Genomic DNA, 22,051 nt, shown 5'->3' with positions numbered 1-22,051 from the left:
AAAAAAAAAAAAAAGAGAATCTAAAAAGTGCTTTCAAAATAAAAGGACTAAAATCTCTTTTCAAAAAAAAATGTGCATTTAGAAAACAGGTGACCGGCTGAAAGGTGCCTCTGTTGTCGCCCTCTGCTAACCCGGGGTTGGGGGGGGGATGCGCATGGCGCACCCCGGCCTCTGCTCTGAGGCCGTAAATCGCCTCCATCCCGGGGGGCCGGGGCCCGTCGGCCCCCTTGCGGGACCCCCTGCCCCCCTCCCACAGCCCCGGCGTGGCACCGAGGAAGAGGAGGGTGGCCTCCCAAAAAAAAAAAACACCCCAAAACCACGTTCGGGACGGTTGGGGCGGCCATGGCCTGAGGGGCTGGGCGGCGCTCGGTGGTTGCGAGCAACGGTGACCGGTGACCATACGGCAACGGTGACCATACGGCGACCATGCGGTGACCGTACGGTGACAACCGTGACCGTATGGTGACGGTGCCCGATGTGTGACGGTGACGCAGAGCACAACGCCCGTGTCCAGCCCCGGCCGCGGAGCCTTAAAGCCACAAGCCGCCGCGGCCGGCGCTTGGCTTCGCCCCTCCCAGCTCCTCCTGCCAAAAGCCTCCTTCCCCTTTAAGGGAGTCCTCAAATAACCTTTTTTAAAAGGAATCTGCCATTTTTAGGCGCTTTCTGGGCGTGCGGGAACGCTGCTGGCTCTGACCGAGTGCCTAAAAATATGGGACGGGGACGGGGACGGGGGGGGCGGCGGCGGCCCCCAGCCCCCGGCCTCGCCTCGGTGGGCGCGCGGCAGAGCCCCGGTGCTGGGGCCGAGCGGCTGGGACCTATTCCTGAGGGGTTCCCGGGCACCAAGGGGCGTTTTGGCTGCACCGACGCCACACCACGGCCCCGCAGCGAGCCGTGGGTGCCGCGAGCGGGGAGAGGCCTCAGCAGCGCCTGCTGGGGTCTTGGGGGGGGGGGGGGGAGCAGAGTTTGGGCCCAGGAGCCAACAAAAACACCCTGGGGGAGAGGGGGGGGGCGAGGTGGAGATCCTGTAGGGCCTGGCCCAGCAAAAAACAACAACTCCTCGATGGCAGAAAGATGCCGTTTTGGCCCGGCGGCCCCATTCGCAGCCGGCTCTGGGCCTAGGGCGGGCGCCGGGGCCAGCGGCACCACCGGGCGCAGCCGCACGCTCGCGGCCCCGGCCGTGGGTTTGGGACGGGGCCGACGCACACCCAGTGCTGAGAGCGACCCTACAAAACCCTGCTGGGGCAGCCAGGCAAACTGCCTAAAGGATGAGGCAATTCTGACCACCGAGCCCTGCCTGCGGCTCCGCTCACCACCAGGAGCTGGTGGATGGGTGCCGCACCGGGGCCGGGCGGCAGGGCCCCACTGCCTACCCCAAAAACGATCCCGATCCCGATGCCAGGACGTCAGCACCTGAGCACCCCGCGTAGAGCTTTTAGCTTTGCAAAAACAGAGGCGAGAAGGCCGGGCCCGCTCCTTCCCGGCCCTCCGAGGCACCGCGTGTACCGCCCGCCCTGAAAGAGCCCTTCAACTCTTACCATTTTTTTCTATTTTTGCTTTTTTTTTTTTTTAAATAGATATCTCTCTGAAATAATTTTTTTTTAACGTGTGTTTGGACACAAAATAAAGCTTTGGATTTACATGGAAGCTCCTTTCCATGCAACAGAGCCGCTTTCCATCCCCGCCCCACGCTTCCTAGCGTCTGCCTTTCCACGAAAAGGTCCTTGGCTACGGAGGGATCCTCGGGGGAGCCCTGGTTACGATGGGAAGATTGGAAACATAATATATATATATATTTCTTTTTTTTTTTTTTAAAAAAGGGAGAGAAACATCTTTTAAAGAGAAAAATCGGAGGAAAAAGTACTAACTAGATTTTGTGACACTTTCGTTTTTTGGTTTAGGAGAGTCCTTGCGTGTTGCCCTCGGACGACCCTCCTGCTACATTCAATCCTGGCGCTTCATTATTAGAACTATCTTCAAAGTGCTGCTCTTGGCCGTTCCTCTGCACGGTGTCCTCTGATTCTTGACTCTCCCCACCGGCTTGAAAGCTTCCGTCTTCGGGGTTCCCTGTGGGGGTGGGCAGCCCCCCGGCATCTCTCACCCGGGGCTTGCGGCCCCTCCGGGACGGGATGCCGTTGCACCCATCTTTTTTAAGGTGCCTGTGCAAGTGGTCAGAGCGGACGAAAGTCTTGAAGCAGCTGTCACACTGATAGGGCCTGAGGCCAGTGTGCACGCGCATGTGGTTCTTCAAGTCGTAGTTGTGAGCAAAAGCGGCTCCGCACTGCTGGCACAAGTAAGGTTTCTCCCCTGTGTGTTTCCTCATGTGAACCTTCAGCTTGTCCTGCCTGCGTGGGAGAGAAAGGACAGGGGGCAGGTCAGCGAGGGGGGCCAGCAGGCCGAGGGCTGCGCTCCGCCGTCCTCCTCCTCCTCCTCCTCGCGCCCGGCGTTGGCGTTGCTCTCCATCACGGCGGTGGCGGCCCAAATCCAGCCTCCACCGGGGCGGGCGGCAGCCCCTCGGCGAGGCGGGAGGCACCAGGAGGCACTGGGAGGCACCGGGAGGCCGGATCCGGCCACCGGAGCTGCGTTGGTCTGAGCGAAGCCGCCTGCCCCGCGCCTGCGAGGAGGGCGACGGCGCGGCTCCGGCAGCGCCCGCGTTACGAAAACCCGAGGCAGCGAGGGTGCTGGCAGCGGCCGGGCCGGGTGCCAGGAAGGAGGCAGAGCAGCTCGCTTCTGGCCGGAGAGAATCAGAGGCGAAGCGTGCGGCAGGACAGCGCGGACGAGCAGCGAGCGCGATCCCTGCCCGGCTGGCTGGGGGCGAGGGGACCCCGCGTGCGGCCCCGCTGCGAGGGGGTTTAACGCAGCTCCCCATGGGGCTGGAAACGTGGCCGTCCTCAGAACAAACTATGTGGTGCAGCAGCACGTTAAAATAGCTTTTTTTAACAAAAATAGTTTAATTTTTTCTAAAATCTCTGTGCCTCTCTTTCAGATTATTTGAGCGACTCCGCCGCTCCTCCCTGTCCGAGGGCAGAGGAACCAGGAAGCAAAGCAAGCAGAAATCAGCACAAAGCCGAGGGCCGGGAGGGGCAGCAGGCAGCGGGGCCGGATCCGCACCCCGCTCCACCACCCCCTGTGCCCCCAGCCTGGCCTCGTGCCCGTGTCCCACGAGGGACGAGGCAAACGACCCCGGCACAGCGGCAAGGCGCAGCAGGCACAGCGAGCTGATGCGATTTGGGGTGGATCACCTCCCCGAGAGCGCTGCCTGACTCAGCACAGCGCCTGGGAGCGGTCCCGGGAGCAGCTCAGCGGAGCGAGGCGAGGAATGGGGTGGATGCTGAAGGGCCCCGAGGCCGGAGGCAGCCGGGGTTACCCCGAGCAGGGCTCTGACGTGGCCAAACACGGGCTTCTAGAAGTCAGGGGGGTGGGAGGACGTATGAAAATAACACGGCCCCGGCACGTTATGAAACAGGCTTGTTTAAAACGTCAGGCTGGGCTAAAGACACGGTTTCCATCCAGTTCCCTGCTTTGAAGGAGAGAAGCCCCCCGTGAGCCGGCTGGGAGCGGGGTGCAGGCAGAAGCCCAGCAGCAAAGCAGGAAGCAAACAAGGTGGCATCATCTCGAACTCCTCCACCTCCAAAACCAAACCAAACAAAAAACCAGCTCCAGCCACGGCCTCTGCTCCTCCCCGCCACCTCCAGCGGCAGGCGGGGGCCCTGACGGCAACGCTGCGAAGCCACGGCTGGGGAACACGCACCGGGCAGCACCTCGGACCCCACTCGGGTTTGGGGCCGCATTCTGTGCCGGGACGTGGGGCACAAGAAGCAGGGGCAGCCCCCACGGGCAGAGCCGGCAGGGAGGTGCCGCCGGCACAGGGCCGCGGTGGCAGCGAGCCGTGCCGTGTGCCGGAGGGCTGGCACCCTGCCCCCGGCATTATCGGCATTCCTCAGCTATCGGACGCGGGTCCCGTGCTGCCTGGGTGCGGCCCCGAGCGAGGTTTTGGGGTGCGGAGGCAGCGGTGCAGGAGGCTCGGCAGCGCGCTGAAGGCCGGGCAGGGCTGAAGGCCGCCGCTGCCGCCTCTCCTCTCTGGATCTGCTCCGTGGCGTCCGAAGCAGCTCCCTGGAAGGGCCGGCCAGCCCGGGAAGCAAAGCAGGAGGCGCTTGCAGGGCTCGGGAGCGTTTCAGCATGCAGGAAGCAGGCGGCAGGGCCGGGGGATTTGGCTCCTTGGTCAGGCAGCCCACGCGATCTGCCTCCCGGCGCAGCGAGGAGGAGGCCGGGTGGGACGGCCGCCCTCGGCCTGGCGATGGCGGACACGAGGATGTGCCGTAACGCTCGGCCTAACGCGGAGCGGAGGAAGCCAAACAATGTCCCCTTTTTCTCCGGCATTCCTTCCCGTGGCCAAGGGGGAGAGCAGAGAATTGCAGAGGAGAAGCGGCACCGAGGCGGACGTCCCCAGGGAGCTGCAGCGAGCTCGGGGCAGGAGCTCAGGACGGCAGCGGCTCCGCTCCCCGTGCCTCGCTGAGAGGACGCCAGCAGCGTGGGGTTCAGCCTGTTCCCAACCACCTGGCACGGCCGCCGGCCACGGATGTTTCCATCATCAGACGGAGCCGTTTCTACACCACTTTCCAAACCTCGCCTCGCTCCCTGGCTCTGCAGCCAGGACTCAGCACTTCAGCCACGAGAACGCAAAGGGGTGCAGCTCCGGTTCGTCGACCACGTTACTTGGTCTCTGCAGAAGCCCGGGCCCGGCCAGGTTTCCAGCAGAGGTCAGCAATTTGGGACACCTGAAAGGGGCTCCCAGAGTCGGCAGGGAACTGGGTTTTAAGACACGGCCCCTTGAGACACACCTCAAGTCAGACACCCAAATTGCCCGTCTCTTGGCAAACGCTGGCCTTCACGTACAAATCACCTGCTAGGACAGAAATCGGTCCCTGCAGGTGAGCGCTTGAAATAAAATCACAGAACCATTTAGGCTGGAAAGGACCTTCAAGATCAATCAAGCCCAACCGCCAGACCATACGAGACCAGCCCCGCGCCGAGCGGCGGCGGCGGCTTCGTGCCAGGGCTCCGCGGCGGTGCCGGCCGGCTCCTGCCCGCTCCTTACCTGGTGAATCGGACTTTGCAGATGTCGCACTCGTAGGGCTTCTCGCCGGTGTGGGTGCGGATGTGGCGCGGCAGCTTGCCAGCCCCCTGGATCACCTTTTCACAGATGGGGCACTTTTGGAATGCTTTCGCCCTGATCTTCTTCTCCACCTTCTGGGACCAGGACGGATACACGTCGCCCTCGTTCGAACTGCTGAAGTATTTCAAGTAATAATCCATGACCCCATCGTCGTCCTTTCGGTCGTCCTCCCCCAGCTGCTGTCTCCCCACGGAATTGATCATTTGCTGCAGCAGGGCGCTGGCAGCCAAGCCATCCACCTCCCTCGCGTCATCCTCCGTGTCTGCTCCGGTGGGCACGAAGCTGGGGGAGTCGCCAGGCTCCTGCTGGTCCAGAGGGCCCCCCGAAGTCACCTCCTCTTCTCCCGGCGTGGGCAGGCCACGGCTGCTGTAATGTCCGTTCTGAGAAGGTGAATACAAGGAGCCGGGGGCCGCCACCGCCGCCTCCTCCTCTTCTCTGTCCAGCCACATGGCTGGGTTGCTGTCGGGATCACAGTCATTCGCCTTTGGTCTTTCGTTTAGGGGGGCTTGCGAGTAGAAGTCCATGCCATTGCAGTCCGGCTCCTCCTCTTCCTCTTGGCCTCGGAAGTTCAGTCTCTGAAGGTCTCTCAACTCTGAGTTGGTCCACGGAAAGCTGCCTTGGTGGCCGTTGACGGGGTTGCTCTGGAAGAACTCCAGGTACTCTTTTGCTCTGAGATGGTTCCTCTGATCAATTTGATCTACTATATCCATCTGGTCATTTTTGGCCAGAATCTTCCTGTCCAGGAGATCCGTGCAAACATCCCTTACCGCCGGGATCTCCAGCAGTTTGGCGGCGTTGAGGATGTCGTTGACGTTCGAAGTGCTGACGGTAAGGGTCGCGGTGTAGGCGAACTCCAGCAGAGCCGACAAGGCGTCCGCGCTCACAAAGTCTATCTCATACACGTTTTGCTGGTCCACCACTAACCCTGAGGTGAAGAGCTTCTTGAAGTACTGGCTGCACGCCGCCAGGACGGAGCGGTGGGTGGGGAACTCCTGGCCTTCCACCAAGATGACAACGTCACACAACAGCCCATTGTTTCTCTGCTCGTTCAGGCTGCTAAGGATGTCGCTGCTGTGGTCGGGGAACGGGATCCCTATGGGGCCGTCCACGCCGCCCGCCATCTTCGATGCGAAGGGCTACGGGGAGAAGAGAGGAAAGGCGGTGAGCCACGCGGGACGCGACTGCTCGGGGACGAGCCCAGGATCTCCCAGCCCGTACTCGATTGTCCACCAGCTCCCATCCCTCGGTACCAGATACCTGCAGGCCACAGCCTCTCCTGCTGCCCTGCCAGCTACCTGGGGCAGGCCTGCAGCGGCAGGAGGGGACGGCGCCGCGCTCAACGCCAGTCCTGGAAGGAGGAGGAGGAGCAGCCCCGGTGTACCCAAGCTAGAGTCAGGAAGCAGAGCGAAATTAGCGTGGGTCTGGGCAGAGCTAGCGAGCCTTAGCAAGGACCAGCACGTGGCCTACATCTGGACCGAGCTGTAAATGTGCCTGGTGCTGGGCTTGAGCCTTGCTGGTGGCCCCGGACCACTGCTCGGTGCCGCCGTGAGCACTCCGTGGCCCCACAATCTCAGCAGGAAAAAGTTTGCCAAACTCATTTGCCAAACCCCTGCTGCCATCCTGTAATCACGGGGGAAGACTTCTCGCCCTCACCCCTGCAGGTCCGCGCACACAGCTCGCAGCACCTCGGGTGCCCACGGTCCCGCTGCGCCAGCACCCACCCCGTAGGGCAGCGGGGGCGTTGAACAAACCCCACAAAGCCCCACGGGGGCAGGGGGAGAGTGGACACAGGCACCCGGGCATTCCGGGAAGCCTCGGCAGGTGCTGGCGAGGTGCTGGGAACTCGGCCCTGCAACGTGCCCGGCTCAGGAGCGCTTCGGCAAGAACAGTGGCTCCTTCCAGCTCCGAGGGTTGGTTTGAAAAAAACCACAAGATCAAAATTTAAAAGTCACTGCCGGCACAGTAGCGTGGCTACAGGGGATGTGCTTGGTTAAACACGTCCTCCCTTCAGAGGCTGAGAACCCCAAAGCAAAGCCAGCAGCCAGGGGCTCGCGCACCTCCACCCCAAGGGGTGCTCTCCCCAGCGGCAAGCTGCCGGCCGTGGGGCCAGGCTCACCGGGGCCAAACCTGCCCAACTCGCAGCCCTGAACAAGCCCCTGAACTCCTCCCAGCCCCAGCCTTCCCTCCTGTGAAATGGGAACAGCACTCTTCTCCTCACAGCATTCTTCTCCTCCGTCTCCGGCAGCGAACCTCCGTTCTCCTCGGGACAGAGGAGCTGCCTGCTGCAGAGGGAGGCGCACAAAACACCATTTTTAAAAAACTTTATTAATCCAAGGAAAAGGGAACATTTGCTCCTGCTTGTTTTATAAAGAGGAGGAGCAGGAGAAGGCCATGCGCAGACCTCTCCCGTCCCCTTTTCCACACCTCCGGCCTGGCCTGGAGGCAGCACAGAGCGGTCCTCTCACAGGAACCAGCACAGGGAAAACGGGCAGCGCTAAGCTCTGGGGGGAAAGAATAAAAATAAATAACCTCCCACGAAACACCAATTTGCAGTGAAACCCTCGGTATTTACTAGGAATGCATAAATCAGCCTTTAAGCTCTCCGAAGACCCGTCGTGCGTGCTGGGGGTCAGGCCTGGATTTGTCCCGCAGCCCCTGGAAATCCTGCCCGTAACACCAAGCGCTGAAGCACGCCTCTCACCCCACGTCCCACCCAGGAGGCTCCCCAGAGGCCTGCAGCTCCGAACAGCCTCCCAAAACAGCAGGATTTCAACTCGAGGCTCGCAGGTGACGGGTTTTTAAAAGCAACAGGTCCAGGAAAAGGGATCAGGAGGCCCAGCAGCGCAGGCACCGGCTCCAGGCGTAACCTTGGACAAGGTCTCCCCCCTTCCCCACAGGGTCCAGCCCTCCTTCCCCTCTTCCCCTCTGGACCCGATGCTTTCGGGAAGCTTCCCCCCCCCCCCCCCCCCCCACTCCCTAAGGAGAATTTGAGCTGCACGAAGCATTTTGAAGCTGCAGGCGATAATCTCGCCGGCAGCCGAGCCGCACCGCCTGCACAGCCGGGCTTTGTCAGCCCCCGGGGACGTGAGGGACCGGGGGGGTGTGGGAGGGAGTCAGGCCACGCGAGGTGACCCCCCCCAGGCCAGGACAATCGGCCGGACAGTGTGGGAACGGCTGCGGGGTCATGAGACCGCCGAGGGCTGGCATGGCAAGTCGTACGGCTCCGCGGCTCATTCTCCTCGTACAACACGCCCTTTGTGCGGCCCTCGGCGGCTCGGATCCACGGCGGCCCAGACGGCGAGGGGGCAAAAGCAAGGAGAGGCACGGGGGAGGCACCGCGAGGCTCCCCGGGACGGCCTCCGGGCCTCGGCACCGGGCTGAGCCTCAGCCGGAGGCCGCCAGGAGAAATGGCGCGGTGCTGCCTCCTCTGGGGGCTGGAGAGCCGGGTTACGAGGCCGTGCACAGGACGGGACGGCTCCGGGGATTTGTAACGAGATAGGGAAAAGCCTTCACCTACACAGGTTCAAAAAAAAACCCAACAAAACACAAAGAAACCCAACGACAAAGCTGCAAAAAAACAAATGCCGGCTTGCAGCAGGAGCAAGGAGTAACGAGATGTTGGAGGGTTGGGTGAAATATGCCTGCAAAGGAGCTCCTGACGGAGAGGTGGCAAGTGCCAAGAGCCACTGACGTGACTGCTGGCCGGTCCCCCCGTTGGGACGAACGAGGCCTGACCGGGCCACCAAGGGGGAGCTCCAGCTGCTGGCCCCAGTCTCCCAGGCAGCTCTTTTCTCTCCGTTGACCCCCGACGTGCCTACAAAGCACCACACGCCTGTTGTCCCAGACTGAGTGTCTCTGCAGGGTTGCAAAGACGCCACATTTCACCCCAAAGCGGCTGCATTTCAGCCGCTAGGAAAGTCGCCCTCACATACAACTCGCAATGGCTGAAAGGGTGCTGTCAGCTTGAAATACGGGCAGGCTCCAAGAGACGGAGACCCCACAGCCTCCCTGGGCAGCCTGTCCCAGCGCTCCGTCACCCTCACCGGGAAGAAGTTCTTTCGCGTGTTGGTGCGGAACTGCCTGGGCTCCATTTTGTGGCCGCTGCCCCTTGTCCTGTCCCCACAGAGCACTGAAAAGAGGTCGGCCGTGTCCCTCTGCCTCCCACAGCTCAGGTATTTACAGACATCAATCAGATCCCCTCTCGGCCTTCTCTTCCCAAGGCTGACCAGACCCAGGTCTCTCGGCCTCTCCTCCCAGGGGAGATGCTCCAGGCCCCGTATCATCTTTGTGGCCCTCCGCTGGCCTCTTCCCAGGAGCTCCCTGGCTTTTTTGTGCCGGGGAGCCCAGCACTGGACCCAGAGCTCCAGGTGAGGCCTGACCAGGGCAGAGCAGAGGGGAGGATCACCTCCCTTGACCTGCTGGCCACGCTCCTTTTAACGCACACCAGGATCCCGTTGGCCTTCCTGGCCACCAGGGCACACTGCTGGCTCATGGCCAACCTGTCGTCCACCAGGACCCCCAGGTCCTCCTCCGCAGAGCTCCTCTCCAGCAGGCCATCCCCCAACCTGCACCGATACCTGCGGTTGTTCCTTCCCAGGGGCAGGACTCCACACTTGCTCTTGTCAAACCTCATTTGGTTTCTCGCCGAGTGCGGCTCCTGTTGACAGCCATCGAGTGGCAACCCTACAGCAGCAGCTCTGGGACCTGGCATTTCCATCCAGATGAGACGGCCACACAGAGATGGAATCGCAACCAGAAGCGCTGACGAGACGCTGCTTAATTACTATTTTCCGCCTAACCTCGGTGGCGTTTAGCTGCTCCTGCTCCTTCGCAGTTATTTACAACGTGAAGAGAAGAACCGAAGCAGCTTAGGAGGGCTCCGAGGTAGGCAAATACCGGGCGTCAGCTCAGGCACACCGGGTTAGCCAGTAACAGCCAACACCAGCAACGTGCTCCTCACCTGGACAGGTCCCAAATCTCCTGACAACAACAGGGCTCTCCCCGCCCGCAGAGGTGCCACCCACCCCGACAGCTCCGACAAGGAAATTCAGCAACCCCATTCGGGACAGAAAGGGAAAATTACCAGCGCCTGATCCGGCGAGCACGAGGTGAAACGGCTGCGGGGCACCGCGCTGCCCAATCCCCCGAGCGTGGTTTTGGGGGAAATAGCTGCGTTTTGGGCTCGGCGCGCGGTATTTGGCCGCTTGCAGCCCAACGCGCCCAAGGACGAGGAGTCGCCGTGCCCAATTTCTCAGGGGAGACGCCCGCGTTAGGGTATCAGGGCAGACCCTGCAGCAGCGCTGCTGCACGCTGGAAAGAAATTATTAAAATAATGATGCTATTAAAAAAAAAGAAAAAGGGGTTTGCTGCCTGAGGCCCAAACATTATCCTATCCCTCACTCGCGACCAACGGGAGAAACGGGCATTTTTTCTTCCATTTATATTTAGGGAGCAATCCTCCCGGTTCCCCCTTCCTTCCTCCAGCCACGGGGACACGTCCCTGAGCGGGGAAGTAAATCCCTGGAGATAAAAACCAGCCCGAAAAGGTGGGACGGGGGCAGGCGGGAGGGAAGGAGGGCGTTCTGCCTGCCGGGGGGAAGCCGCCGCTGCAGCTCCTCCGTGCTGCCATTAAAATTCAACTGCTCTCCGAAAGGAATGCGCTGCCGGCAGTTTAGTGCCAAACTATCCAAATTATGCGGACCTGCCGAGCAGATGCATGTTCTCGAGGCGAAGACCCTGCACATCGACAGAAACGAACTGCACGGCTTAAAAAAAGAAAGAAAGAAAACAGAAGTGCACCGCTGTTCCCCCCCCCCCCCCCCCCCCACTACCCACCATTTTGGTAACGCGGCAGGACGAAACCTTTCGCGTTCAGCAGGTAATTCAGCCAAACGGGGCAAAAAAAGAGTGAATTCAGCCTTCTTCTATCTTAACTGGACATCACATCTGGGGTGAAGCGCTGGAGGAGACATATGACATGACCGCGATCATGCAGCTATTGAAGGGAAGGGCGGAAGCGGCGTCCTGCACAGATCCGTGGCCGCCCCGCGGACAATGTTGGCTCTGTGTCCCGCAGCCGGGATCCCCTGCAGCCCCCCGCGATTCCCCTTCTGAAGGCTTTGGCTCTGGGCAGCCTCTCACGCCCCGGCTCTCAACGCGGCGTCTTGCTTACCACAGCCTGAACTGACGGATTCACGATGTGAAGGCTGCTTTGGGAAATGAGACCACGTCAGGCGGCTCCCAAACGGACACGGCGCTCCAAAATCACACGGCTGGACCACGCCGCCGCCCCGCAGGGCCCACCGGCGGTCCCCCAGCAGGGGCTGGGGTTTTGTCCCGGTCCTTCCAGCCACGGTGCAGCTTTCTAGGCATCCTGCTTTGGCCTCAAACCGAGCACGGTGCGATGGCAAAACCAACCGAGCTGCCCAAGGTGGAAGGAAACCCGCCCCAAACCCTACAGACACATCGCCCACCGGTCCTTCGGCGCACAGCCTGGAGGAACCTCCTCTTCCACGGCTTCCACGGGGAAGCAACACCTACCCACCACGCCACGGAAACAAAACTGCCTCTGGAGCAGGCCACGACGGCTCGGCAGCACCAAAGTTCGCATGGGGAAGGAGAACCCCCCATCCTGCTAACGCTGCCGAGGGAACTCCGCTGGGAAGAGTCCATGGTCATCGCTCCAGCTGGGATGGCACACTGGCACTGAACGCCCCTCACACCCTCAATGAGCATTGTGGGAGCTTTAACGACCACAAATAACAGAGAGCCTTGATTTTAATTCCTACTAAAAAATGAAATTACCTCCCACGGCAGGGCACCGTGAGCACGAGCGGTGCCAGGAGCCGGTTTTGCCGCGGCGCCGGCTGACCAGAAGGGGCAGATCCGCGGAGCCGGGGGAGCGCGGAGAGCCCTCCCCTCGACGCCAGTCAGCCATTTCCTAGCTTGGGAACGGCTGCATCCTGTGCTCGTTCAGAGCCTGCGTAGGTCTGATATATTTGGCAGAGCCTCTAAATTGGTCTGGAAGAGCCGTATCTGAGAGCCGGGATCAAGTCCCACCGCCACAGCCCGCACCACGGCAGCGTTTGGGGTCTTTGGGTTCAGACACGGAGCCGTGGTGCTACCTGGGGGGGGGGGGGCGGCCACCAGAGCCCCCCCAGCACCGAGGGGACGTGGCACGCTGCCCAGCAGCTCCCGGCCAGGCAGGTTTGGGGTGTAATTCATCAACCCCCGGCCACCTCAGGCAAATTACGGCAGCTGACTGAAGGTATCCCAAGAGACTGATTTACATTTTACACCTCGGCTCGTTCAGAAGCTCCTCGGGATCCAAAACTGCCCCCCCCCACCGCATCAGCAGCGGCAAGAAGAGGAGCAGAGCTTCACAGAGAGGAGGAGGACTTCATGAAGAGGCCTCGGCCATCTCCCATCAGCAGGGAGGGGACACGACGGAGCAGGGAGATGACTGCTGCCCCGCTCGGAGCCGGTGGCTCTTTTAACGAGACGTCCGAGGTCTGGGATTCCTCGTCGTGCTGGGGATGCTGCTACAGGAGACGTCGGGAAGGCTGGCTGCTCTTCCTCTCGGTTTTCCCGAAACTGCTTGAATTCGAGTGCTTTTCACACGATGCCCAGCAGAGGAAGGACGTGCCAGAGGCTTTTTCCCAGTCACGTGGGCCGGGGAAGGACGAGTGCCTCCGAGGACAGGGATAAACCGCTCGCCTTCACGCCAAAGCCAGGCTCCGGCCAGCGGAGCGACCCTTCGGCAATCCCAGCCCTGCTGCTCCTGCTCCCTCTCTGCCTCTGCCTCAAAGCACAGCCCTGACACAAGGAGCTACCAGAATTACACCCAAAAGGGAAAGTCACCAGCAGCAGCTCAGCGCATGGGGCCCACGACCACAGACTGCGTGCAGTGCTGGGCTCCCCGGCACAAAAAAGCCAGGGAGCGCCTGGGAAGAGGCCAGCGGAGGGCCACAAAGATGATACGGGGCCTGGAGCATCTCCCCTGGGAGGAGAGGCCGAGAGACCTGGGTCTGGTCAGCCTTGGGAAGAGAAGGCCGAGAGGGGATCTGATCGATGTCTGTAAATACCTGAGCTGTGGGAGACAGAGGGACACGGCCGACCTCTTTTCAGTGCTCTGTGGGGACAGGACAAGGGGCAGCGGCCACAAAATGGAGCCCAGGCAGTTCCGCACCAACACGCGAAAGAACTTCTTCCCGGTGAGGGTGACGGAGCGCTGGGACAGGCTGCCCAGGGAGGCTGTGGGGTCTCCTTCTCTGGAGATATTCGAGGCCCGTCCGGACGCCTCCCTGGGCAGCCTGCTCTAGGGAACTGCTTTGGCAGGGGGTTGGACCCGGTGCGCTCTGCAGGGCCCTGCCGACCCCTACAGTTCGGTGATATCCCGAATGCTCTGCAGCTGCGAACGCTCAGCATCTCTCAGGATACGGCCTCAGGTTTGCCGTAGCCCCAGCAGCCCTCACCCACCACCATGGACTCAGGGGAGGGATGCCCAAGCTCCACGCTTGGCCACGCCGCGGATCTCAGCCGTCTACAACGGGAAAGGATTTCCTTCCAGGGCACGACGCAGACTCCAAGCACAAGGGGAAGTTCGGTTTCCGTCGCAGCATCAGCCACCAGCGAAAACCAGGAGCCGCGTCAGGCCCCAGCCGACACCGGGGTCTGTCCCCATACACCAGGCCCTGTCACTCCTCCTCCCCCGAGGCTTTTAGGGCACGTGGGGAAGAGCCTCCTGCCTCTCTGGGCACGGTCCCCAACCCAACGGGCTGTCGGCGGTGAAAATGGCTGCGACAACGCGGCCACATTAAAAACTCCTCTTCTTGTTGCAAGGTTAGCTGTAACTGGTTACTCCACCCAGGCCTCCTTGCCAATTTTCTCCTTTGTCATCAGAGACCGTATTTAATCCAGCAGGAATGTGCCTCGATTCGAGCCCGTGTGGCAGCAGACTCGAGGCCCCAGCCCATCGAACCTCTCTGCGTGCGTGGGTTGGTTTGGTGCTGGAAGCCTCCATCGCCACGGGGTCCCAGCGCAGATGCAGGATGGGTGCTGGGTCCCACGGCACAGCGGGGATCTGCCAACACCAACAGCCCTTGGGACACCCAAATCACCCCACGCCAGGCAGAGATGAACCAGCACCCACCGGGGGGGGGGCAAAAGCTGCCCCCCAGAGCTCTGCTGTTGCCATACGGCAACCTCCCAGCTCCCTGCAAAACCACAGCACGGTTGTCGAGAGGTCCCGCACAACACCGAGCCCTGGGCACTCAGCCCCTCGTCCTCCTGAAAGCCTCAGAAGGGGAAAAAAAAAAAAAACAAAAAAAAAAACACGAACCCGAGTTTGTTTCAGTCCTGACGGAAGAAGCAGCCTCTGCCTGTAAGCTCAGCACGGACAGCAGAGGAAGGTGGCTGAGCCCCATAAACCTGCAGGCGCCGAGTCCTGCACGGGAATAAACCGCCAGCATTTCGGAGAGGCGACGCGTGGCCCCCCTGCCAAACGAAGCAGCAGAAAACTCGACCACGGGGAAACAGAACAGCCCCCGGCCAAGCACGACGAGACGAGGCGCGGCGGCAGAGGGACACCGGCATGCCTCGGAGGGGGGACGCCGGGCAGCGCGCTGCCAGCACGCCAGGAGAAACCAAGGGGCCGGGTTTTGTCACCTCCCCTTCTGGGGCAGAGAGGGGCCGAATCCTGCCCTGCTCCTCGGGAGCTGCCGACGCTCCCAGCCCTGCAGCCCGGCTCCCAGCCCCTCGCCTGCCACCCTTCGGGGGTCCCCGCCTTGCCAAAAGCCTCCCCCGACGGGCGCGTTTCCTGAGCTCCATCGAACACCAGCAGAAAAGGGAGGGGAATAAAAATAAATAAATAAATTTTAAAGAGAGTAAAAAGAAAAGTATTTAAGGTTGGGGTTCCCTGACAAGGCAGAGCGCACACTCCTGTAATTTCCAGCCCGCGGATCGGCAGCCAGCTCGCCTCGCAGCCCTCCTCTCCATGCGACGGACGTGTAGCGGCCGAGTCCCGCGAGCGCGCGTGCCGTACGCCCCATTCCTGGCAGCGCCCTCCTGCCGCGAAGCCGTTCCCTTCCCTCGGCACACACGAGGAGGGCACGGAGGGAGGGACCGAAGCGGCACCGCGTGTGCTCTGCCTGTCGAGGCAGGAGGCTGCGAGGGAGCCGCGACCTGCAGCTACAAGCCCGCAGTCGCCGCCTGCCCGGCTCCGTGTCGGGGAGGCACTCGGGCAAACAAATAACAACAGAAGTGCTTACTGGTTCCCAGTTTGCCGGTGGGAAGTGGGTAGGCGCACGACCCAGGAAGGAAACGTCGCGCTGGCCGGCAGCGAGCGCGGCTCCAGCGTGACGGCAAGGAGCCGTGCAGGAGTCGGAGCGCACCACGTGAAGGACTCAGGGCGTCAGCACCCCCAGCAGGGAGAGGGTCCCAGGCTCCTTTTGGGGGCACGCAGCACAAGGAAAACCACCCCGAAGGCTCACGAGAGAAGAAGACGCCCAGCAGAGACCCGAGCGGAGCGGTTCTCCCCCAGTCCCTGCAGCCGGGGGGGGCAGTGGGGAGGGCAGGAGGGTCCCCGCGCTGCTTCTGAGCCCTCAGCAAAAAGCGTTTGAGCAAGCAAAGCTGGCACCAGGGGCATCAAAGCTGGCACCAGGGGCATCAAAGCTGGCACCAGGGGCACCGCGCTCCCGGCGGCCCGACAGCACCGCGTGCCTCCCCGCATTTTTCGAGGGGGTTGCGAAGCGGCAGTGGCCAAGCGCCGCCGTGCCAGGGGAGCCGCCGCCGCTCCTCTCCCCGCCGTGCCCTTGGCTCCCACCTGCGGCCACGGGGCAGCCCGTGGCAGTTTCCAGTTTCTCACACCTTGTCACGTTCGGAGAGGGCAGCGGTCCCCGCCGTCTCCTTCCGCCTACGGCCCGCGGGGAGATTTCTCCATCGCCTCCCGTGGCGGGGGGACGGAGACGGGGGGTGGGACGGCTTCGCCCTGGTTGTGCTGTGAAAGCTGCGCCCGGGCTCCGCCATGGGAGCCAGCGACGACACCAGGGAAACTGAAACCGCGCACGGGGGGGGGGAAGATGATACGGCCCGGGGGTGCTGCAGGAGAAGCCAACGTCCCCGGGTCGGGTCCCTGTGGGAGACCCCGGTGCCCACTGACCCCGCTGGATGCCACCCCCAGGTGCCACCGGGGCTCGTCGGGGCACAGAGCGGGGGCACCGCTGGCCGGCTCCGCATCAAAGGACACCGGGACAGGGTGCGGGGGCTTCTCTTCCTCCTTTCCTCCTCCCTTTCCCCAAGTTTTGCTCATCGAGAAGTTTTTAGTTACGGATCGCAACCGCTCCCTTCGCACCTGAGGTCGGGACTGGTTGAGAGCACGGCGAAGAGCACCTGCCCGCTGCCTTAGCCAAGCGCGACGAAAGGAGGAGTAATCGTCCCCGAACTCCTCTCTTTCTATAAGCTCAGCATCCCGAGAACGGGGAAAAAAACCCTCGAGTGTAGGTTTTAATCGAGATAAAACCGCAGCTCCCAAGCGTTCGGGCTCCGTGTGAAGCACAGACGAGGAATTTCGCAGGCCCGGATTTCAGGGCTTGATTCCCCGACACCACTTCGGACCCGGCACCGGGCTTTGGGTCGCCGTGCCCAGCCCCACGGCCCCGACGCAAGCACGACGCTCCTCGCCGACTGGCGCCCTGTGCTGAAATCCGGATTTTTACGGCTGGGAAGGAGCCACGATTCTCAATTCTGCTTTAAAGGTCTCAAAACACGGGCGCTCCCCGCGCGCTCGCCGTGCCCGGCGCCTTCCAACCACCTCGTCGAGCCCGCGACGCGGCTGAAGATCATCAGCCCCGGCACCACGACACACGTGTAAGCAGAAAGTGAAGAAAATAAAATAAACGACAGGCACAGGAGCATCCGCGGATCAGCGGGCACCCAAGGACTGCTTGTACTCCCCGCCAGGTTTATTAAGAGCTCTTGCCTTGCAAAACCCTCCCCCGAATTACCAGCGTAATTAAGGCTTGGTGGAAAAATCCCACCGTGCCATCCCCGCTCGGGCTGTGCCTCCCCGCTCCCTCCTTCCCCAGGACAAGCCTAAACAGGGGCCAGGGTGAATATGAAACGAGGACGGCTCCTCTCGAACAAGCCGCTCGGTTTCTAGTACTTTTCTTTTTTTTAAAAAAAGTTGTTTCAAGACAACGTGTGCAGTAACCACCGGGGTTCCTAACGCAGCCCGTCCTGCTTCCTGCTCAGCCTCCAGAATCACCCGTGTACGGTTTTCGACCGGCAACACTCGGAAATACAACATTAAACATATAAGTAAATAAATAAAAATAAAAAAGAGGTGGCTTACTGAAGTTACGGGAGGACCTTCTAGCTCCATCACTACGCCGTGCGCAACACCTCAGCCCCTGTCAGGCTGTAAATTCTCCCAGGCAGAGAGCTCTCCAGCCGCCCGCGGAGCACTTAGGGGATAAGTTATAGTCCCGACAGCCAGGACGAGGAGCAGCGCAGGGAACGGGGCTGATTCTGAACCAAAATCGGCAGCAAACCCTCACCGAGAGGCCACCAGCAGAAAAAACTTCTTCCGCTCACCGGCCTCCCGCCGCTCTCCGAGCCACGGGGACCACGGGCAGCTGCCGCGAGCACGGCGGGGCAGGGACACGAGGACTCAGAGCGCCGTCGAAGCGCGTGAGCACGGCGACGGGGAGCCCAACGGCACGGCCCAGCCCCGCTCTGCCGCCGGGTTTGACACACGGGGAAGCTCTCGAGACAAACACAAACCCCAAAGCTTTTTCCCTCCCGGGTAGGCACCAGCTCACCTCCGGACCCGAACCGCAGGCGCCCCGCGATCTGCCAGGGACCCGCCGGTCCCCCCCCCCCCCCCCAGACCCTAACGCTGCCACCGGCGCTCCTGGGGGGCCGCTCGCAGCGCCTCCAGCCCCACCGCGAGCACCCAGCGCAGGGGCTGCAGGAAAAGCCCCGAGGCCCCCTTGTCGCACCCCAAACCCCCAGGGAGAGGGAAGAGCAAAGACAAGGACGCTTCGAAACCCAGAGGCCACGCAGCCCCCCCCCCCCCCCCCCCCGGTTGTTTCCCCCCCGGGCTCGGCGGTGACGTTACGGGGCGAGGCGAGCGGCTTCTCCCCCCGCAGGGGCCGAGGTTGGCCCCCCCCCAGCCGCGGGTGGGCAGCTCTTATCGCCGCCAGCCGCCGCCGCGCGCTTCCCTCCCCGCCGCGGGGTGGGTGTCGGGGGGGGGGCGGGGGGGGGGAGTGGAAAAACCCCACGAAACCAAACCCGGGGAGAACTGAACTCAGCCCCCCCCCCACCTTGTTATGCAACCCCCGTGGGGACGGGGGGGGGGGGGAAGAGACCACGGCGATGAGCTTGGGGTGCAAGGAAATTGGGGGGGGAGAGGCTGGTTGTCACCGGGGGGGGGGGGACACACGGGGAGCAGGGGGTGACGGAGAGCATGGAGGGGACAAAAGAGGAGCATGGGGACACGGGGAGCTGGGGGGGGGACACGCGGGGTGAAGGGGGGGACACACGGGGAGGGGACACGGGGAGCAAGGGGGTGATGCCTGGGGGGGACATGGGGAGCTGGGGGGGGACACACGGGGTGAAAGGGGGGGGACAGGGAGCTAGGGGGTAACAGGGAGCGGGGGGGGGACACGGAAGGGACACGGGGAGCAAGGGGGGGACACGGGGAGCTGGGGGTGACAGGCAGCAAGGGGGGGGTGACAGGGAACGGGGAGGGGGCACAAACGGGGGGGTCTCGGAGCCCCCCCATCCCCCCCCCGCCAGCCGCGCTGGCCGCAGGCCCAGCCCCGGGGGACCCCACCCAGCGCCGGGTCCCGTCCCCCCCCCCGCCCCCACCCCCACCCCCCCCTCGCTGCTGCCGCCCGTGTCCCCCCCGCGCCCCCCCCCGCACCGCGGGGCCCGCAGGGAGCCTTGGCCGGGCGCCACGACCCCACCCCTTCCCCGGGCCGGGCCGCGCCATGGAGGCCAATGGGGGAGGAGGGGAGGGGGGGGGGGCCGCGGGGGGGGGGGGGCGCCGGGGCGAGGCCCGGCACCCCGAGGCCCCCCCCCGGGGCCCGGCCTCGATCGGGTTCCACACGCGGGGGGGTCGCGGAGGGTCCCGGGGGAGGTCGGGGGGGGGGGGGGGGGTCCCGGGGGTCCGCCCCGCGCGCGGCCCGCCCGCCATTGGGGCCCGGCCGGGCCGGGCTGTGGTGGTGGTGGTGGCGGCGGAGGGCGGGGCCGGCGGGCCGGAGGGCGCGCCCCGATTGGCCCCGCCCGCTGCCCATCAACGCGCCGCCCACTCGCCGCCCGCGCCGGGGGGCGGTGGGGAGGAGCGGGGCACGCCGGGAACTGTAGTCCGCGCGCCCTCCGCACCTGCAGGCCGCCGGGGGCAGCGCGGACTACAACTCCCAGCGGCCCCCTCATCGCGCACGCAACCCCCCCTCTCCCCTTTACCCCCCCCCCAGGGCCCTTCCCCCCCCCCACGACCCCCCCCCCCAAGTACAACGTATGCACGCGGGGGGGGCGAGAAAACGGGGGGGGGGGGCCACGAGCAGCGCCCCCGCCCCCCCCACCCCCAACCCCCCTCAGCGCCCCCTCCCCTCCCCCCCCGTTGCCCCCCCGTTTCCCTCCCCCCCCTCTCCCCGTTTTGCCCCCCCCCTCCCTTCCCCCCTTCCCCCCCCCCCCCCCCCCCCCCGGGCCGTACCGTGCCGGAGCGGAGCGCGGGGGCCGGGAGGGGCCGAGCGGGGCCGAGCCGAGCCGGGCCGGGCCGGGCCGAGCCGTGCGGGCGGAGCAGGCTGTGGCCGCCCCGCGGGAGCTGCTCGCCGAGGCCCGTATGCGGCTCCTTCCTGCTCCGGCCGGGGCCGCCCCGCTCTTAAAGGGGCCGCGCCCCCGCCCCCCCCCCGCGCCGCCCCCCTTCCACCCCCCCCACCCCCCCCTAAATCACCACAGCCGGGGGCGGCCGCTCCGCCGGGGGGGGTGGGTGGGTGGGTGTGGGGCCGGCTGTGGGGTGGGCTGGGGGGGGGGGGCTGTGGGGCTGGTTGAGGGGCTGGCTGCCGGCCCCCCCCCCCCCCCCGCCGCCGCCGCCGCCGCGCACGCAGGCCCGGCCCGGCCCCACGCGCGGCGGCCACCCGTGGAACCGTGTGGCTGCGTGTGGCACCCCGCTGTCCCCGCCTGTGCCCCTCAGCGTCCCCTTCTGCAGCCCTCAGTGTCCCCCCCGTGTACCCCGCAGTGTCCCCTCCTGTCCCCCTTTCCTATGTCCCCTCCTGTGCCCCCCCTTCCCGTGTCCCCCGTGTCCCCCCTTTCCTCTGTCCCCTCAGTGTCCCCTCCTGTCCCCCCCATAGCCCCCAGTGTCCCCTCCTGTCCCCCCTTCCTGTGTCCCCCCAGTGTCCCCTCAGTGTCCCCTCCTGTACTCCCCCTTCCTGTGTATCACCCCCAGTGTCCCCCCCCCCGAGTTCCCCCCCGGTACCCCCCAGTGTCCCCTTCCTGCGTTCCCCCAGCGTTCCTTCCTGTCACCCCCTTCCTCTGTCCCCTCAGTGTCCCCTCCTGTCCCCCCCCCCGTGCCCCCTCCTGTGCCCCTCAGCGTCCCCTCCGGTACTCCCCCTTCCTGTGTCCCCCCACCGTCCCCCCCTGCTTTCCCCCTTCCTGCCCCCCCTTCCTGTGTCCCCCCCCGTCCCCCCCGTACCCCCCTTCCTTTACATCCCCCCCCAGTGTCCCCCCTCGAGTTCCCCCTTCCTGCGTCCCCCCAACATCCCCTCCTACCCCCTTCCTCTATCTCCCCCCAGTGTCCCCTCCTGTCCCCCCCTTCCTGTCCCCCCCCCCCCCAGTGTCCCTCTGTCCCTCTCCCCCCACGCAGGACGGGGACATTCGCCCCAGCACAGCAGAACCAGACCCCACAACCCCCCCCCCCCCCAGCTCCCAGCCCCGTGCCCACCATTAGGCTCCAGAGTGAACGGCTCCCGGGGCCTGCTCCTGCAGCCGGGCTCGTCCGCGAGCACCTGCTCCCCTCCGGGTGACCTGCTCCAGGCAAAATCGTGGGGAAAATCGGGAAATAAAGGGAAAAAATACATTCTACATGATACACGTTAATCTATTTTTAAAATAGATTAAGAGGAAAAAAAAAAAAACAGAAGTTGCTGGCAACCCCACCGCAGCCCCCGCTGTCAGGCCTGAGCCCCTGCTGCTTCTGGGGGGCCTTGGAGCCCCCCCTTCCCTCCCCAGCTCAGCACCCAGCCCCACAATTTCCCTCTTTCTGTTTTTTTTTTTTTTGTCCCCCCCCCCTTTTTCTCCTCTCTTAAATAACCAAACTAAATAATTTCTCCCTTAAACAACCAAATTAAATAATGTCTCCCTTAAACATTAAACAACCACGCTCAGCTCGGGGGGGGCACCGGGGGGTCCACACGGCGCCCCTGCACCCCACTGCCCACCCCCCCACTACTAAAAGTCGGGGGGGGGGGGGGGGACACGCCACAGGGGCTTTTAGGGGAATTCAGCCTCGTTGACCCCATTTTGCAGATGGGGAAACTGAGGCAGCGCCGGGGAAACGGGGCTGGGAGCGGGCACCGAGGGGGCCCGGACCTCACACACGTGGACGGGGAAGGGGCCTGGGGGCTGCAGGAGGGGGGGCCCAGGTGCTGCCCCCCCCCCCCCAGCCGCTGCACCCCACAGCGGGCCCCACCACGTGCCGACGGCCGCCCACTGCTTTCGTTTTCCCCCGCCGCAGCCCAGGGCGGGCCCCGAGCGCCCCCGCCCAGAGCGAAGGCCAAGAGGCAGCCCCCAGCCCCCCGAAAAGCCCCCCCCAGAGGGTGGGGGTGCCCCAAAATCACCTGCAGGACGGGGACCAGGGGCACCCAGCACCATCCCCAC

General features: G+C 63.9%; 1 protein-coding gene across 3 annotated transcripts; it reads right to left on the bottom strand.

The window, feature by feature from the left end:
• Positions 1-1,768: 1,768 nt before the first annotated feature.
• ZBTB7A (zinc finger and BTB domain containing 7A) lies at positions 1,769-21,372 on the bottom strand. Of its 3 annotated transcripts, none has more exons than XM_083811446.1 (3): positions 21,117-21,372; positions 5,096-6,309; positions 1,769-2,342 (listed from the first exon to the last, which is right to left on the bottom strand). In XM_083811446.1, exons 1-3 carry the CDS (start codon positions 21,117-21,119, stop codon positions 1,895-1,897), a joined length of 1,665 nt encoding a protein of 554 aa, XP_083667572.1. In that variant the 5' UTR covers positions 21,120-21,372; the 3' UTR covers positions 1,769-1,894. The 3 variants fall into 3 exon arrangements, with proteins under 3 accessions (XP_083667572.1, XP_083667573.1, XP_083667574.1); XM_083811447.1 differs by lacking the exon at positions 21,117-21,372 and adding an exon at positions 19,890-20,047; XM_083811448.1 differs by lacking the exon at positions 21,117-21,372 and adding an exon at positions 7,746-8,073.
• Positions 21,373-22,051: the final 679 nt, after the last annotated feature.

The sequence above is a fragment of the Anser anser genome (assembly GCF_964211835.1).
Source record: "Anser anser genome assembly, chromosome: 25".
NCBI classification, from domain to species: domain Eukaryota; kingdom Metazoa; phylum Chordata; class Aves; order Anseriformes; family Anatidae; genus Anser; species Anser anser.
This window is presented reverse-complemented; position numbering and strand designations above follow the sequence as displayed.

Coding starts and splice junctions, on each gene's coding strand:
- ZBTB7A (XM_083811446.1), bottom strand. Junction 2,343..5,095: donor TGCAAAGTCCGATTCACCAG/GTAAGGAGCGGG, acceptor TCTCCCACGCAG/GCAGGACAAGCTGAAGGTTC.